The sequence below is a fragment of the Cyprinodon tularosa genome, unplaced genomic scaffold (assembly GCF_016077235.1).
Source record: "Cyprinodon tularosa strain WSP-4 unplaced genomic scaffold, ASM1607723v1 ctg837, whole genome shotgun sequence".
Classification (NCBI taxonomy): domain Eukaryota; kingdom Metazoa; phylum Chordata; class Actinopteri; order Cyprinodontiformes; family Cyprinodontidae; genus Cyprinodon; species Cyprinodon tularosa.
In genome coordinates this window covers 63,014-82,551 of record NW_024039604.1, presented here as the reverse complement: position 1 = coordinate 82,551, position 19,538 = coordinate 63,014, and the positions used below count along the sequence as shown (strand labels likewise).

Below are 19,538 nucleotides of genomic sequence, written 5' to 3'. Positions count from 1 at the left end.
TTGATGGCAGCTGTCCAACTGATATTTCCCTCCAGGATTGTGTTATATCCACACACAGGACCAGACCTGATGAAGGCCACATTGGGACCTCCGCTCCAGCATCTTGATTCCATTTTTGGTCCAGAACTTGACAAGCACACACAGTTATGTTTTGCTTATTAATCTTTTTAAAACATATGCAAAGAAAAAATTAAAGCTACAGTGTGTAATAATAACAGGGATATACAGTCAGAAATGTAATATATTATACATAACTATGTTATTTATCATCATCTACGAGCTCAGCCTCTTAACCTTAATATTTGCGTTGCCTTAGAATTCGTTATTTATAATTACATAGGAGCGGGTCTCGCAGCCATGGAGGCAGACATCTTTGCGTTACGGCAGCGCAGAGCCAACAAACTAGCGATTGCGAGATCGCCCATTACAATAACATGCTGCGTGATGATGCTGTTACTCTCCAGTATACTTATTCAGCAACGTCCCTGACGTTTCACAGGTAATGATTCAAAAACTTTCTGTAAAATAATTTTCTGGATATATACCTCGGTTACTTCTCTCCGGCTCCTTTGGAGATCTTCAAGCCTTTCCTCCTCTGCTCTAGTCACGCCGCTGGCACCTCTCCCTCGCCTGGCCCTGGCTGCACGCCCACCCCGGCCTCTCTGCCCTCTTCCTCGCCTTGTAACCCCCGTGCCACAAACAAGACTTGGACTCTGTAAACGGGGAATATATATTCTTCCAGCGAACACAATCTCGCTGTTAAACTAATGACTACAATTACTTCGTCTGTTTATATCACCATGCAAAGCAGCTCACCAAAACGTCACAACGATGTAGAAAAAATAACGGGTATATTTATTATCTTAAGTCTACATGAAATCTATACCCTACACAGACTAATGAAATACTATCTGTAAAATTATCTATGTAAACAAACCTCATCACTTGAGAAGGTAGGTGATGCGGACGTCTTGGAAGACATTTTGTCCCGTAACGCTTGCCGTACTGTTGGAGGGGAGAAGCGGTGGGGGGAGATGTTCATGTTGCTGCGGTCTGCAGTCTGACCGCTAGATGTCGCTGAAAATTACACACTGTAGCTTTAAATAGTTAAATCTTATAACAAAAAATACCAATAGAAAAGAGATAAAATTCGATGTCATTTAAAGTATGATAGAAACAGAGTTGACTACTCAACATTTATTCAAACAATTTCAGCATGAAAGGTTACATCAGAATGTCATCACTAAAACCAACAGCCAAAACCTAAATATGGCGGTTTGAAGCTGAAGTTTATCAGTAATGGAGGTTTTACAATCACTTGCTCCAAATCACACAAAAGCTTGAGATGAAGATTTAGAACCAATGAACAGACATTCTGCCACAGTGATCACCAAGTTAATAGTTATTTAGAAATCCTATCATATTTGTTATACATATCTTTATCTGATATTAAAGTTTGTGTATATATCAGAGTAGCAATAAAAAGAAAAAGAAAATGTACGGGGTGACGCTTTTCTTTACAGCACTGTATGCCACCTTTTAAAAATCAAGTGTGCGTTTCTATTATTATGATTTTACATAAAGCAGACACTAAGTCCTGTAACAACAGAAGTTACATTGAACACAGTGAACATCCTCTTTCGCCGTCAGTCATTTTCAGGCCGTGCTTTTGAACTGTTCGGTCTGCATCGAATGTCTCCTCATCAGTATTCTTCTCGTCGGTTCCTTGGGGTGTCCTGGGGGAGCGCAGGGAAGGAAACCCTTCTCACCCAACTCTTTTTCAGAGAAGCTGCTCCCGTTGCTTGAACTGTTATTGGAAAGATTAAAGGTGGGGTTTTTGGTTAGTGGTGGCAGAGATCTAGGCCTGGCCTGATTGCTGTGGTCTAACAGGAACGTCCCAGAGCCTCTGCGCTCATACAGAGAGAAAACTCTTTTGTTGATGCCTTTCAGAGACTCTCTGGAGCCCATTGTGGTTGAGCAACGCAGTGGGGCCAGTTTCTTGCCGTCTAATGGGGCCCTTTCTCTGTGTTCTTCTAAAATATGTTTATTATCCACAGCTAGCTGTGGGTCAGAGCCATAGATGTCTGCACTAAGCTTCTTCGTCTGGATGACATTATTAAGGCTCGATGAGGCCATGCTATGAAAGGTTGCACCAAGGTTGCTGCTACTACAGAGGGTTGAAGAGCATGCGGCTGGGTCTGAACCGTGAATTTCAGAGTGCAGATTGGGATGAGAGGCAAAGTGGGATGAGAACAGACCTGATAAAGACATCATGTGCCCTTCGTGCTCATTATAGCCACTCTTGCCATAGTCTATGCTTCTATCCTTTGCTAACCTTCTTTCATAATAACTGAAGCTTTTGGGGTTATTGCTGCTGCCCTTCTCCAGGTTGGGAACTCTGAAAGAAACATCTTCAGCCTGGTTAGAAGTTGCCTGGCGCTGATCAGTGAGCAGCGATTCGGGGATCTTTAACCAGGGCTCAGAGTTCAGTCTCTGTAGAGGTTGCTGTAGTCCACTGGGCACCGCTTGTCCGGGTCCTCGAAACCGTGAGGGCGAGCATGGATGAGAGTTTGCACCACAGATTTGCCCTTCTTTAAAAGAAAACACTTGCTTTGGGGGACACAGAGATGATGAAGTGCTCTGAGGGGAGGTGATTAGCTGGATCTCAGAGGGAGACGCTGGAGCTGCTTCTGTAATTGGATCCATCTCTTCAACAGCATCAGCAGCAGGCATGCTGAGGCACTGCTTAGCTGACAGGTTTCCATTCGGAAATGTATCTGTGGTAATAATGATCACCTCCTTCCCCTTTGCCTTGCATGTGTCGAGCAGAAGTTTGAGCACCTTCAAGTCTTCAGCCATGACTGCATAAACCAGCGCTGATGTCCCAGACTGGTCCTCTAAGCTGATGTCTGCCCCACCGGAAAGAAGCAGAGATACCACCTCAGGGCCGGCCTGCTCCCGGCAGGCGTGCATCAGCGCAGAGCGTCCGTCCTTATCCTGAATGTTAGGATCTGCCCCTCTCTCCAGAAGAAACTGGATCAGCTTAGTCCGACTGGCGCTCTGGGCGTCAGTATGCTTAGTCCTACATGCCACCATTAGGGGGGTCTGTCCTTGGCTGTCACTCTCGTTGATGTAAGCCCCGCCCTCTAAGAGCAGTCTTGTGAGCCTCAGCCTTCTGAGGAAAACAGCTCTTAGCAAAGGGTTACCTGAATCCATAGATATGCCAGAATTGCAGACTTCTGCCTCCATCCGTCCTGATCCAAGTTTAGGATTTTTGAAGATGCAGGAAAGATTTCTGTGGACAATTGCAAAAAGATATCAGAAAATAATTCAGGGACAAGAACACTACTTTTACATCAGTCTAATAAAATGTATTGTTATCATTTACAGTTCATGTTGTCTGTGCCTAATTCAGTACTTTACCATTGCTTATGCACATTATTTAACTTTACTCAAATGTATATGCCAGTAACTCTCTATGGTTGCATACAACATTTTTATGACACTGTTTTTGGAAAAAAGTATTCAACTGTTCATCCTAGTTAAATAAATGGAGATCGAGGGATTTCACTCAATCGGCACATTTATTAATATCTTTGCAAAGAGAGAACAGTTCATCATACAGCCTTTATGGCACCGCATTCTGCTCTGTTCTGATCTGGGCAGGGTTCGTCCCCCCTTACAACAATGGAAAGTAGTCAGAGTCAAAACAAATTACACACACTTTGGTTAAACAGTAACAAGAATTAATAATGAATAAACCTTGAAAAAGAATCTGGTTTGTTATGGGAAGAAGCTCTGTCTGGTCTACAAACACCATCCTGAATAGAATTGTCTGGCCTTGAAAGTGAAACAGACTGAGTGAAAACTTGTATAGTTAGTAAATAGTATCAATTAATATATAATAGAAGAGATAAAAATTTTCCGACAACAGACACTATATGATGCCCTGCTGGTGTTGTAATTGTTATTCTCTCTAAAGGTGCATTCTGTGCGGCAATTTCTCCGAGCACAACCAGGAGTTCACCGCTTTGCAGTGTTTTCATCCGGGGCCACGCGATAGGAGGAGCACCGGCTGTGTAAAGCCGACACTCCACCTATGTGAAAAAAAGTAAGCATAGTGCATATCATCATATATGGTTAGTGCATACGTTAGTGCACATGTGTGCACTTAAAATGATCCTTGCAGAAATCAAAAGGTAGATAAATAGCAAAAAAACGATCACATGTGCAACTTTTGTTTAAGAGATATTAAAGATTATCTCTTAGGCCATCCAGATCTCAGACATCCTCCCTTCAAGCTCCAAATTGAATGAGAATTATGTGCTCATTTAGTGCTACTTAATCCTGCAGGTAAAACAGTTTTTTGTGCTTATTTGGTTTTATAATGATTTTTGTTTGAGTTGATGACTTCACCATCCGACTAATAGTAGTGCTGTGCTTGTTTCCAAATTTAAAGTTATTGCATAATATGATATGTCAAGAGCTCAATGGCAGCATTTCAGAATAAAATCACAGGTGAATTTTAACATTACTGCTGCTAAATTGTTCTCACATTTTTGACTCGGTTTGGAAAGACCATCAATTTCTGGAAAAGCCCCAGAGGCCCTGAATAAGCAGATCACTTTGGTTCATCCAGAGCTGCTACTAGATTTTGTTTGAATTCTGTGGTACTTCTATTTGATTACCAAAACCATCTTTGGAACATGTGTAGATCTACCCGCTCAGAAAGCAGCAGTGCTTGGGAGTGGCAGTAACAGTCTGAGATGGAGGTAAAGGAGCACGACGAACAGCCCTTCTAGGGACTAAATGAAAAAAAAAAAATGAAAATAAAGCTACCTAAAAACCTCTAAAGAACATTCCTTTTCATTTTTTTCAAAATAATTTTCTATATATTGCATTTTTACTGAAAAAAGCTTTGTGTCAGCTGCACTTCTTTAACCTACATCACAATTACAACCAGTCCCTGAGTAGTTGCCGTGATGCAATATCACAGAAAAGTTCAGATTTCAACTTCAGCGGTCACTGCTCTACTCTCTCCATGCAGGGCCACTGTTTGACAACAACTGATTTCTACCTTGTAGCATGATGTGAGAGCCAAGCACTGATGTGGGATTCATGCTGGTAGCTACACTGCCTTTTCCTGTGAGGCTTACATACAGTAGATATGCCATGTAAATCCACGGCCCTTGCTGCTCACACTCCATGTGTGGTCGGAATGCACCTTAAAACTTTAGATTTGCTCAGTTTGTTAGAAAATGTAGCCTCTCCGTGTATATAGAAACAGTTTTTTCCCCACAGCCGTCAGAGCCATTACTCCTTGCCGTCTCCCCCTCCCACACATATCATAACCTCGCAGACACACATACATATCCCCCCCCCTCCCCCCCCCCCCCCCCCCCCTCCCCACACACACACACAGCCATACTGTTCTGCACCTTGCACTGTCACATTTTCTGTGTTTTGCCATGATTGGACCTGCTGCTGCTTCTTTGGCATGGCTGAGTGCCTTTAGTTGATTTAGTTGTGTATGTTGTTATTATTATTGTTGTGTGTTTGCTTGTCTGTACTGTATATATTTGACCTTTTGCACGGGAGCTGCAATGGAAATTTCGTTGAATTTTGTTCAGTGACAATAAATGCTATCTATTTCCCATAACAACACCATGTGACTGGGGTTACGTCACTGTGTATGCATACAATTGGTGAAAAAGCCAAAGCAATGGAGGCAGCAAGTGTTTAACTCCCAGCATAGTTGGGGAAAAATGAAGAAAGCCCAAGATCAAGTAATAAAAGAGCGCAAGATGTTTGATTCCAAGAGTAATGAAACTCAAGTTGCTGATTACTGGAGTTCACTAAAGCTTCACTATATATTTCTGATGTTGCCGCAAAGTTGACAGACACATGAATACAGGTCCTTGCTAATAGTTCTACTGATGTTAGCTATGTTTTTAAGTCTTATCTTGATTGGATTAGTATGACCTAGAGATCACGTCTTATTTGTAATGACCTTGAATGGCTGTATTGTTAAGACTGAACATATCAACCATGGTAGTTATTAGTGTTGCGCCTGTGCCATATTTTCGCCCTGATACTGATACCCGATACCCGGCTGGACAGTATTGGACGATACCGATACCATAACGATACCATCTGTTTGAAATTGATGTGTGTGTATATATGAAGAACTGCACACTACTTGGATGTAAAATAATTACCATCATGGCTTTATCAAGCTGCTGCCTACCTTTGTGAAGCAGGAAAAAGACTAATACAAAGAGAATCCAATAGAAGGTTTTATTGCCTACCTGGAATGGCTGATAATAGTTAAACTTTTAGCTCTCAAAATGGTATTGGTGCCCTATTAGTTGGTACTCGCCGATACCGATACCACCATTTTAGTGCTGGATTGGGGCCCCGCCTAATACTGGTATCAGTATTGGTGCAACACTAGCAATTATTTGTAAAGTAAAAATTTCCCCAGCAAATGACTATACTTTGCTGTACTCCAAGTTCCTGTTATAGTACTACTCCTTTTGAGAGACAGAGAAACACTCATTGGAACTTGAAATAGGAGCAGGTAAGGTTAATCTTTGACCATGGCAAGCGGTCAGTTTTGGGTGAGGCATTGCACCACAGTCAGCTTGGTCGGGACTTATTAGGTAGCTGTGTCAAAGGCCACCACGTAATCTTTCTGGTAGTTTAGTCGCGCTGCCAGAAGATGGCGCCACATCTGTTTATGTCAGCTCTGCATGCCCATTGCTGAGGTTATATGTGGGCTCAAAATGGACGATTAAAAAACTATCAGGATGGAGGGTTGGAGTGTATGACCTTTTTTCATCATAAACAACTGGATTTTGGTATTTTTGGTAAAGACATAAAAATAACTATGTACCTTTGATAGGTACCAGACAGATTCTGTCAGTACTACTGCGCACCTTTTCGTGTAAAATAAAAAAGTACCACACTTTGGTACCTACATACATAATAGTGACACAGAGGGAGTGGAAAAATGAGCAAATTTCCCATGCTTGACATAACCACAGTATTGCAAACACAAGAGTGATGAGGTCAGGGGTCAGTTTCATGAAGCGGGTTTATCGAAAACTCTAAGTTCCTAAACCTGAAAACAAGGAAGTTCTGACTTTTCTGGATCACAAAGAGAGTTTCCTCAACCTCTGTTTCAGTCGCCATGGTAACTTTCTCCCCAAAACTAACCTGGTCAGTGGCAGGTTTACTTCAGTAAACTCTGAGTTTCTGCCCAGGAGATGCAGATGTAACCAAACATATGGGTGGCAACAAATTTCTCAAACAGAGAGACAACTACTGAGTAAATGTTTTAAGCAACCTCTACAGTATTAATATAGTGCAACAACACAAGATTGTAAAAACACAAGAAATTAAATTAATAAGTGATCAACTTGAAAGGGTATAGATTACATTTTGTATAATGGATTTATTTTAAATCCTATAACTTAATTACTTTAATTCCTGTGTGTGTCCTTTATCGTTGTCCACAAGACAAAGCTATCTGGATTTAATACAGCAGTCGGTTTTCTTACTGTTGACCCTGTGGAGGGTCAAGGATAGGAGCAACAATTTGACATATTCAAAACGAGCCTCAAAGAAAAGGGTGTTGAACACCTCCCTACTTTTCAGCTGTTTATTTGTAAAATAAGATATTTTAAATCATGTATATTTTCCTTTATACTTCCCAGTTTTATACCTCTATGTCTTGTTCTTTCACCGAAGATTCCAATAAAATGTATTTATGTGTATGAATTTTTTTGCACGCCTTTAAAACCCCCAAAATTTTCTTACTTTCTTAGGCTATATGTCTGAATATGTTCACTCTGACACATAATAGAAAAGACAATAATGCTAAATGCTTGTTTTGTATCTATGCAGACAGAATCAGTTTAGCAGCTCTATGGCTGCTGCGGCAGTCGCACTCTATCAGCCTTTGTGCTGTTTGTCCTTGGTTCTCTCAATTAGACTACATAAGATGGCACCAATGCCTCTGAGGGTTAAAAAAAGTATTTTACTACATGAGTCATAAAAGCTGGAACACATTCACATACATCTACAATGTGGACAGTACACACACACACACACACATATATATATATATATATATATATATATATATATATATATATATATATATATATATATATATATATATATATATATATATATATATATTTATATTTATATATATATATATATAAACTCTTCCCCCCTTTTTCCTCCAAGCTCAGGTCCCCTGGTAGCTTAAGGACTGCACTATTCTGGACCGAGATGTCTGATGTATTCAATAGTGGCTAAGATATATATATATATATATATATATATATATATATATATATATACAGTGGGGCAAAAAAGTATTTAGTCAGCCACAGATAGCACAAGTTCTCCCACTCAAAAAGAAGAGAGAGGCCGGTAATTTTCATCATAGATATACCTCAACTATGAGAGACAAAATGAGGAAAAAAAAATCCAGAAAATCACATTGTCTGATTTTTAAAGAATTTATTTGCAAAATATGGTGGAAAATAAGTATTTGGTCAGTTACAAACAAGCAAGATTTCTGGCTGTCACAGACCTGTAACTTCTTCTGTAAGAGGCTCCTCTGTCCTCCACTCGTTACCTTCATTAATGGCACCTGTTTGAACCCGTTATCAGTATAAAAGACACCTGTCCACAACCTCAAACAGTCACACTCTAAACTCCACCATGGCCAAAACCAGAGAGCTGTCAAAGGACACCCGAAACAAAATTATAGACCTGCACCAGGCTGGGAAGTCTGAATCTGCAATAGGTAAACAGCTTGGTGTGAAGAAATCAACTGTGGGATCAATTATTAGAAAATAGAAAACATACAAGACCACTGATAATCTTCCTCGATCTGGGGCTCCATGCAAGATCTCACCCCGTGGGTTCAAAATGATCACAAGAACGGTGAGTAAAAATCCCAGAACCACACGGGGGGAACTAGTGAATGACCTGCAGAGAGCTGGGACCAAAGTAACAAAGGCTACCATCAGTAACACACTACGCCGCCAGGGACTAAAATCCTGCAGTGCCAGACGTGTCCCCCTGCTTAAGCCAGTACATGTCAAGGCCCGTCTCAAGTTTGCTAGAGAGCATTTGGATGATCCAGACGATGACTGGGAGAATATCATATGGTCAGATGAAACCAAAATAGAACTTTTTGGTAAAAACTCTACTCGTCGTGTTTGGAGGAGAGAGAATGCTGAGTTGCATCCAAAGAACACCATACCTACAGTGAAGCATGGGGGTGGAAACATCATGCTTTGGGGCTGTTTTTCTGCTAAGGGACCAGGACGACTGATCCGTGTGAAGGAAAGAATGAATGGGGCCATGTATCGTCAAATTTTGAGTAAAAAACCTCCGTCCATCAGCAAGGGCATTGAAGATGAAACGTGGCTGGGTCTTTCAGCATGACAATGATCCCAAACACACCGCCCGGGTAACGAAGGAGTGGCTTCGTAAGAAGCATTTCAAGGTCCTGGAGTGGCCTAGCCAGTCTCCAGATCTCAACCCCATAGAAAATCTTTGGAGGGAGTTGAAAGTCTGTGTTGCCCAGCGACAGCTCCCGAACATCACTGCTCTAGAGGAGATCTGCATGGAGGAATGGGCCAAAATACCAGCAACAGTGTGTGAAAACCTTGTGAAGACTTACAGAAAACGTGTCATCTCTGTCATTGCCAACAAAGGGTATATAATAAAGTATTGAGATGAACTTTTGTTATTGACCAAATACTTATTTTCCACCATATTTTGCAAATAAATTCTTTAAAAATCAGACAATGTGATTTTCTGGATTTTTTTTTCTCATTTTGACTATCGTAGTTGAGGTATATCTATTAGGAAAATTACCGGCCTCTCTCATCTTTTTGAGTGGGAGAACTTCACTATTGGTGGCTGACTTAATACTTTTTTGCCCCACTGTATATATACTGTATATATATGTGTGTGTGTGTGTATATACATTCTGGTCTTCATTTTTTCATAACACTGCATCACATGTGATCCCTTTTTAGATCTGTTTTAGACACAGATTAGGAACAGAGACATAGATATAATATTACTAATATGAGGAAAAAATGTCCTAGGACAATAAAGGAAAAAAAAGTGGTAAAATTAAGAGGAAAAACGTCATATTAACAGAATTTGGGGGAACATTTCCAAAATAGTCACAGTTTGCGGAAGTATTTCATTCCTGGAGAAATGGGGCCAGGTTAGATTCTTTTAATTATTTCTATTTGTTATGAGAATACAGTCAGGAGAATGAAGCCAAAGGGGTGTGAAAAATAAATTTGTAATATTACAAAAATAAAAATATTGCAAACATAACGTATTCTGAGATTATAGTCCCTCTGATACTGTTTAAATGTCTCAACAGATTTGCCGCATTCAACATGGTGGACGCTCTGACTCATCCGCAGCATAGGCAGACCACATCCAATGAGAAGTTTACGTATAGTTGTGGTATATTTTTGACCCAAAATGTATTACTAAATACTTCACCAATGCTAGGATTTTTCTGCCCTTTGCAGAAAAGGGAGTGAATTTTGTTCCATTTTTTATGAGCAAAGAACATGTTTTGTAAAGAAAAAAGATGCAATCCAAAAGTAACATTTTGAAAAACTTTATTATAAAAAAGGTCAGAGAAACATTTTTTTCCCCCCTGTTTTTTAAACAAATTTTTATTATTATTTTGCATTTTATTTTTTTATTAAAAATTTTCAGTATTAGTTTCAGATTTGGTATAGTTAATTTATTATTATTAATTAATTTATTTTATTTTTTCACTTTTCTCTATTTCAGATTGAATTTTACAAATTGTTCTCTTTTTCCAAAATCATATTTTTCACTTCAAGCCAAATACAAACACTCACTTTTGACCAATAAAATGTTGCCGCTAATGTCCATGCAGACAAACAGAATTTCATCTTCGCTTCTCAAGCTAAGTTACATGCAAAGTTTCCTTTCTGGGTTGATTTTAGTTATCAAATATTTTTTTTAAATTGCAGCAATAATGGAGTAAAATTCACTTAATATGTTTATTTTAACATTAGATTCCCAAGATGTCAGAAAGACTCTAAAAGTCCTTATTGTATAACAATACCAGTAAAGAGGAAAATACCAACTAATCAGTAATATTTATAGAAAACATTGAATCGTGATATCTAGAGCCACAGTGAAGGGATTTTAAAAAAGCATCTGCAGTACTATATTTTTAGCAGATTGTGCTCTGGTGTGATTGAACCAAACTAAAACTCTGAGGCATAATAACCAATGCAATTTTATGCATAGAAAAAAGCTGTGCATAATCAAGAGAACAGCATGCCTGCAGTCAAGCAAAGGTAATGAGAACATAATATTTCATTCAATGTTTTTCTTACACTGCTCAAAAACAGTAAAGGGAACACGTAAACAACACAATATAATTTCAATTAAAGTAATATTCTGTGAAATCAAACTGTCCACAGGGGAAGCAATACTGACTGATAAACAGTTTTACACACTGTTGTGCAAATGGAATAGACAACAGGTGGAAATTATTGACAATAGCAAGGCACACTCAATCATGGAGTGGTTCTGCAGGTGGGGACCACAGACCATTTCTCAGTACCTGTGCTTTCTGGCTGTTTTGGTCAGATTTTAAATGGTGTTACTTTCATGTCCATGATAGCACAAGACAGACTCTAAACCACACAAGTGGATCGTAGTGTAGCTCATCCAGGATGGATCAATCAGATCTGTGGCAATAAGGTTTGCTGTGTCTGTCAGCGTAGTGTCCAGTGGCCGGAGGCACTACCAGGAGACAGGTCAGTACACCAGGTGATGTGGAGGAGGCCGTAGGACGGCAATGACCCAGCAGCAGGACCACTGCCTCTGCCTTTGTACGAGGAGGAACAGGAGGGGCACTGCCAGAGCCCTGAAAAATGATCTTGAGTAGGCTACAAATGTGCTTGTGTCTGCACAAACGGTTAGAAACTGATTCCATGAGGGCTGATGTCCGCAGATGGGGGTTTTGCTCACAGCCCAACATCATGCAGGATGCTTGGCATTTGTCAGAAAACACCAGCTTTGGCTAATTGACCACTTGCGCCCTGTGCTATTCACAGATGATAGCAGGTTCACATTGAGCACATGTGACAGACCTGACAGAGTCTGGAGACACAGTGGAGAGCGATCTCCTACCTGCAACATTTTTCAGCATGATCCTTTTGGCAGTGGGTCAGTAATGTTGTGGGGTGGCATTTCTCTGGAGGGCGGCACGGCCCTTTATGTACTCAACAGAGGTAGCATCATTGTTATGAGGTACCAAGATGAGATCCTCCGAGTTCTTGTGAGACCATATTCTGGTGCGGTTGGCCCTGGTTTCATCCTAATGCAGGACATTGCTAGACCTCATGTTGCTGGAAGGTGTCAACAGTTCCTGCAAGATGAAGGCATTTAACCTATGGACGGACATGTCCGTTCCCCAGACCTGAATCCGATTGAGCAAATTTGGGACAACATGTTCCAATCCATCCACCAATGTCATATTGCACTACAAACTGTCCAAGAATTGGCCAGGCATTCTAGGGAGGTCATACAGGCATGTGGAGGCCAAACACATTATTGAGCCTCATTATGATCTGTTTTAAGGACATTACATCAAAGTTGGAGCAGCCTGTAGTGTGTTTTTGCACCTTAGTTTTTTGTGACTCCAAATGCAACAATCACTTAATTCATAAATGGGATATACATTGATGATTTTATGTGTATTCAGTGAGTATATTTCATTCATTCAGATCTAGGATGTGTTATTTGACTGTTCCCTTCATTTTTTTGAGCAGTGTACCTTCAGTTAGTTTTGCTCCCAAATCTTTTCATGTCTGCTTGAAAGCTGGAGATGTAGAAGTTTCCTTTTCATCTTCACAGTGAGGCCATAAATACTTGTAAATAAATACAATAATATCTTCAGGAGAGAGTAATGTTGGATTGGTTTGGCTTTGCGTTAGCTAAGCTAAATCTAGCAGAAATATTGTTTAAGGCTTTCATCATAATCTTTTATTAGCCCAAAAACCTGATCTTTTCCTTAATGGATACTATTTAAAGCCACTGTTACAGGCATTAAATGACCTGGAGGTGGACATAATGTCAGATTTTTCCGCTTTTCTTCCCTTGAACTGCAGTTGATGGCATTAAGCTTAGCACACTGACTTGGATATTAACAAATGTCAATCTTTCATCCTGCTGCTTCTATGAGATGCTAAACGTTTCTGTCAACAGCTGCGTACAAAACACCACCTGCACAGTGTTCAACAGAAGAGCTGGAGGTGGTGCGCCTTTAATCATTATGTTCCTTATTTGGTCATCACTTCAATCTTTCCTTTGCTGTTGCTTGGCTGCACAAGTCAGTCATTCATTAAAGCACTAAGGCTGAACTTTAATTGTCGCTATTGTTTTCTGCACTCTGGGCTTTATCAGGCCTTGGCTGCGATAAACAATGTGTGTGCGGCACGATACAGCCGTGGGTCTTGGCTGTACTGGGACATTAATGTTGTAAATGTGCCTTACAACAATGAAATATGTAAAAAAAAAAAAAAAAAAAAAAAGCTCAACATATTTAAAATACACTATATTGCCAAAAGTATTTGCTCACCCATCCAAATTATTGGAATCAGGTGTTCCAATCACTTCCATGGCCACAGGTGTATAAATTCAAGCACCTAGGCATGCAGACTGTTTTTACAAACATTTGTGAAAGAATGGGTCGCTCTCAGGAGCTCAGTGAATTCCAGCGTGGAACTGTGATAGGATGCCACCTGTGCAACAAATCCAGTCGTGAAATTTCCTCGCTCCTAAATATTCCACAGTCAACTGTCAGCTGTATTATAAGAAAATGGAAGTGTTTGGGAACGACAGCAACTCAGCCACGAAGTGGTAGGCCACGTAAACTGACGGAGCGGGGTCAGCGGATGCTGACGCGCATAGTGCGAAGAGGTCGCCAACTTTCTGCAGAGTCAATCACTACAGACCTCCAAACTTCATGTGGCCTTCAGATTAGCTCAAGAACAGTGCGCAGAGAGCTTCATGGAATGGGTTTCCATGGTCGAGCAGCTGCATCCAAGCCATACATCACCAAGTGCAATGCAAAGCGTCGGATGCGGTGGTGTAAAGCACGCCGCCACTGGACTCTAGAGCAGTGGAGACGCGTTCTCTGGAGTGACGAATCGCGCTTCTCCATCTGGCAATCTGATGGACGGGTCTGGGTTTGGCGGTTGCCAGGAGGTACTTGTCTGACTGCATTGTGCCAAGTGTAAAGTTTGGTGAAGGGGGGATTATGGTGTGGGGTTGTTTTTCAGGAGCTGGGCTTGGCCCCTTAGTTCCAAGGAAAGGAACTCTGAATGCTTCAGCATACCAAGACATTTTGGACAATTCCATGCTCCCAACTTTGTGGGAACAGTTTGGAGCTGGCCCCTTCCTCTTCCAACATGACTGTGCACCAGTGCACAAAGCAAGGTCCATAAAGACATGGATGACAGAGTCTGGTGTGGATGAACTTGACTGGCCTGCACAGAGTCCTGACCTCAACCCGATAGAACACCTTTGGGATGAATTAGAGCGGAGACTGAGAGCCAGGCCTTCTCGTCCAACATCAGTGTGCGACCTCACAAATGCGCTTCTGGAAGAATGGTCAAAAATTCCCATAAACACACTCCTAAACCTTGTGGACAGCCTTCCCAGAAGAGTTGAAGCTGTTCTAGCTGCAAAGGGTGGACCGACGTCATATTGAACCCTATGGATTAGGAACGGGATGTCACTTAAGCTCATATGTGAGTCAAGGCAGGTGAGCAAATACTTTTGGCAATATAGTGTATCATAGCCCTTAAAAGTCCATGTTACATTTTTATCTCAGTGTCTCTGTATGAAAAGTGTTTTGTGAAAGATTACCACATTCTACTGGTATATTTGTTTTTTTTTTGTATTTTATGCTTCATTTTGCTCTGTTTCTTAGCAAATAGAGACCTTTCTTTATATTTCAAATTACAAAGGATCATACTGAGCATGTGCACAGTGGGGAAACAGGGGAGTACCCTGCTGTGGCTAAGCCACTTAGCATATCCCAGTAAAATGTGGAAATAAAGAACAAAAATAAGTTTTCATGATCAAATGGTTTTTGGTCTTTTTCATAGGCATATAACATGATTATGCACCGTTAAATGGGTAGGTTCCGAAACTATATATAAAGACAATATAAAAAGGAGATTTTGGAGGAACTTTGTGCTGTTTGATCCACTACTAGACACACACAATCACAAAAGCTCTAATAAGATAGCGGGATTAAGCATCTTTAACCTCTCCTGCCTGCATGTTTATTATCCAAAACAGGCATAGTTATACTTTATAAGGTAAACTGCTAATCTTATTATTAACTGACATAAAGGTCCTGGAGGAAAATGTGGATGTGAGACAGTTTAAAGGTACAGGGTATAACTGATTTGTCTTTTTACCATACAAAAATGAGGCAGTTATCATATAAATGCATATTCTGCTTACAAGGCACTAAAGAAAAGTACCCAAAAATCACAACATGTCATCACTTGACCCAAAGAAGTCTCTTATTATTCTGCAGGTGGTATGAAAGTGCATGCCGGTAGAATCGGAAAGACAGACCATAAGTATAACCGTCAATAGAGATGGACTGGGAGGAAACATTTGTAGGGAGTGTTTTTTTTTTCTTTTCTTCAAGAACATATTGAAATTGGAAATTTGAAGCAACAACCACAAAAAAAAGTTTTATAAGTTTTTTTTTTCATATTTTTTTGGACACATTTTGAAATCATTTTTTTTTCTTCAAATTTTTCTTAGTGACAATGTCGTACTGTCACTATGCCTTCAGATTGAGTTTTATGAATGCATTATTTTTAAATGGTATTTCAAGCTTAATAAAATGTGGTTGCTAACCACCATGCAGACCAATAGGAAATTGTCTTGGCCACTCGTTCCAGATGAAAGCCCAACCCCAAGAAGTGAAGAGAATGTAATGTGTTAATTGCAAACTGGCGAGAATGCAATTCAGGAAAACTTAGTTTAAAAAAAATCCATTCACACATTGATGGTGGTAAGCTACACAGCAAAATCAAATGTATTAAATTTTAGTGATGGTGTTGTATGTTTATGGTATTATATTGCTGATAAAAAAATGCTGCAGCCATATCTCTCCTATCCTAGATTCTCTTCTTAGAATTTAAAATCATCCTTCTCACATATAAAGCTTTAAATGCCAAAGAAATTTGATCATTCCTTATGTTCCTAACAGAGCATATTTCTCTTGGCCTGCAGGTTTACTAGTGATTCCTAAAATTTCTAAAGGTAGAAAACATTTTTTATAGCTGTTCGAGCTCAGCCTGTTTTTCAGTGTTTTCTCTGACTGTGACTTAATTGAATAATCTTTGTAAAGTGCTTTGATTTGATATGCGTTGTGAATTGGCTTTGTATAATAAACTGAATTGAAATTAAAATAGTTAATTAAATACTTATTTTGTCTAATTCAACGATGTGAGTGTTAGTTAAATTGAAGAAACTCTTTTGATTTCTAAATAAATATGTTTTTGCCTGAATGCAACTTTTATATCGTAAAACACTTGCGACACTGACATCAGCAGATTGTGCAAAAAGAGAAGAAATCACACATTTTACAACTATGCACACTACTGCATCAGATGCATTGAGAAGTGGGCCTCAACCATTTATCTAAAGCCATCCGAGGCAGATGTGTTCATTCCATCTTCGTCATGTCTCCTGATTCCCATCAAGTCCTTTACCATACCATCCCAAATGCTTTAGAAATGATTGAAGCATGAAAAGGGTTAGAAGAAAAATAATATGAAGGTGTAAAACTACAAACTGGTATAAAATACATGGGTACAGCTTATTTTAAAATTACATAAGAAAGACAAAAATACAGAGTGAAATGCTTATGTCACACCCCAGAGGACAGCTCAAGATATTTTTATTGCAAAACACAAAGTTTGCCAAATATAACATGCAATCTACCATAATGCCACCTGTTTGCTTTTCCTTATATTTACTTTTCACCACAGATAGTGACGATTACAGCCATTCTTTGCTCTTATAAAGCATACACAGTTGACACAAGGCAGATGAATAATATGACTTCACCAGATCATAATTAGCTTAACATTTATACTGCAGAGGAACAGACAAACTCCATGTGTGTTTTTCTGCACACAGATTATTTTCCCATATCCATTCGGCAGATGCTTCTGTTAGAAATCATGAAAAAAACTAGAATATACCACATTATTATCATAGCTTCTCTGCAAGAACAACACCTTCAGTAATATGTTCAACAATTTGGCACCGGGAATAACTAAGCCATATAAGAGAAAAGGTATATTAAGTTGTAAAGTTCATGAATAACAGCTACTCGTGTGTGTCCCACTCACCAGTTTTCAGTCAGTCAGAAATCCACTCTCCTGGTGCAGAGCGGTAACTGACGAGTTGATGAATGTATGTGTCACACTAAGTGAAAGGAGACACTAGCAACAGCAGTCAAGGTTGTGCAGACTGACTTCTCTCCTTGGACAAAGAAAGTGATGAAAGAGAGAGATAGAAGGCTTGTTGTCAGGCAGGTCTAAGAAATGGTTAATCCATCACAGCAGCAGCAGCAGCTCGGGAAGAGTTGCAGGGAGGCAAAACAGGAAAGGTTCACAGAGATGAACGCACAAGGTGAAGCACTATAGCAACCCAACTCTGCTGCATCGCCGGTTTGTCTTTTCATTATAGGGACTCTAATTCAGCAAAGGCTCGCTAATGGTGAAAGTAGACACGGAGGACTTTCAATAGTTCCGCTCAGAAAGGAAAAATAATTTCATCCAGCTTATCAATGACATCTCCATGACAACCATCAAAGAGGCCGAATGACGGCACACGTTGTAATTGTGCTCGAGGAACTGTTCGCTCTATGTGTGGGGGTGTGTATGCACCTGTGCAAGAACCAGAACCTGACTGTTTACTTTAATCTGTTGGACATAAAAAAGAACATCAGTATTAGATAGTTAACATGTCATAACAAGAAACCCACATACACAACTATAAATAAATGGAGGGAATTTTATTCCATTATTATTGCAAGCAAAGAACATGTTTTGTAAAGAGAAATTAGACAAAATTTCTGATTTCATACAGGAAAAATTGAAAAACAATATAATTAATAAAAATTAAAATTGGAAAAAGAAAAACATTTCAACAAAAAAAGGGGTTTGGTGGAACTTTTCTTTCTCTGATTATTTTTCAAATCTTTTTTTTTTCAAATTGTAATATTAAAAAAAAATTGACAGACTAGAGTATTTTAGATTTTTTTTTTTAAAGAATTTTTTCCATTTGGTTTGACAGATTTTATACTTTCATAATTTATTATTTTAAATGTAACTGAATAAACAATCTGAAAAAGGCTTACTTGTTTTGTTTTCTCAGGCATACATCTCAGTTATAGATGCATGTTGTTCTGCAAGATGGCTATTGTGTTAACTTTGTTCAAATGGAAAGGAACTAATGTAAATATACTTAATACTTTTACTTTCCTATTTGTAATGAAACATTTTCTGATCTTTTTTATCCTTAAGTTTAACTTTTAGCAAAACAGTTTTCTGCTCTGTCTTGGTCTACGCCTCATATTGTTGGGCCTGTAAAAAATCTTTTTTATTTTTTTTTTATAGATAGAACAAGATTTTCACTGGAAATGAGTATCACAAAAAAAAAAAAAAAAAAGAAAAGAATGTGAACTACAGTAAAAGCAAAAGCTACAGAAGTGATGGGAGCATACAGTAGCAGTCATTAAAAATGTCCCTTCTCAATCTTTGCCAGCCGGATGGCAACCCACTTCCCTGCAACTCCCAGCAAAATCCCCTCCAACTTCCAGCCACTGGACCTCCTCTTGCATATTTTTATACTCTGACTCCACCCTTTCACTGAATTACAGGCTCTGACCAGGAGATGATGCTTCTCTTTAGATCTTAATGTCCAGAAATCATGACAGAAAGAATATTTCAGTACAAAGAATGATGTCTAAAAAGGAATTGTAGGGGGCCAACTAAGGACCAGCCAAGGGCCCATCAAGGAAAATGCCATCTAATGTGAAAATTCTTGCTGCACCTGTATGTAGCACTAGAACAGATTACATAATCTAGTCCTTGATAAAAGGGTCTATTTATTCAGTCCACCTGCAGCCTACTTACATCAAGCACACACTGGTAAGCCAGGAGAGCATCCTGCATCACCTGACTGACAACCCAAACCCCCACATTAGAGCCCAAACTTAGAGAAAACTCCTGCTTTAAGGTTGATTTGAACACTGTGGTTAGAAGTGGTAGAAAGAAGGTCATGCCTTGTTGCTTTTCACTATGACCCAGCCACAGGATACTCTGCCTTTCCACCATAAACTGTTAGCTTGAAAATCAGAAAGGGAAGGTTTTTAGAAGAACAAT

General features: G+C 39.5%; 1 protein-coding gene across 1 annotated transcript; it reads right to left on the bottom strand.

Moving 5' to 3' along the window:
• Positions 1–1,474: 1,474 nt before the first annotated feature.
• Positions 1,475–17,682, bottom strand: LOC119774859 (ankyrin repeat domain-containing protein 34B-like). Its single transcript, XM_038272568.1, has 2 exons — positions 17,499–17,682; positions 1,475–3,295 (listed from the first exon to the last, which is right to left on the bottom strand). The coding sequence occupies exon 2, from the start codon at positions 3,247–3,249 to the stop codon at positions 1,657–1,659; it is 1,593 nt and encodes a 530-aa protein (XP_038128496.1). The 5' UTR covers positions 3,250–3,295; positions 17,499–17,682; the 3' UTR covers positions 1,475–1,656.
• Positions 17,683–19,538: the final 1,856 nt, after the last annotated feature.

Coding starts and splice junctions, on each gene's coding strand:
- LOC119774859 (XM_038272568.1), bottom strand. CDS start 3,249: ATGGAGGCAGAAGTCTGCAATTCTGGCATATCTATGGATTCAGGTAAC.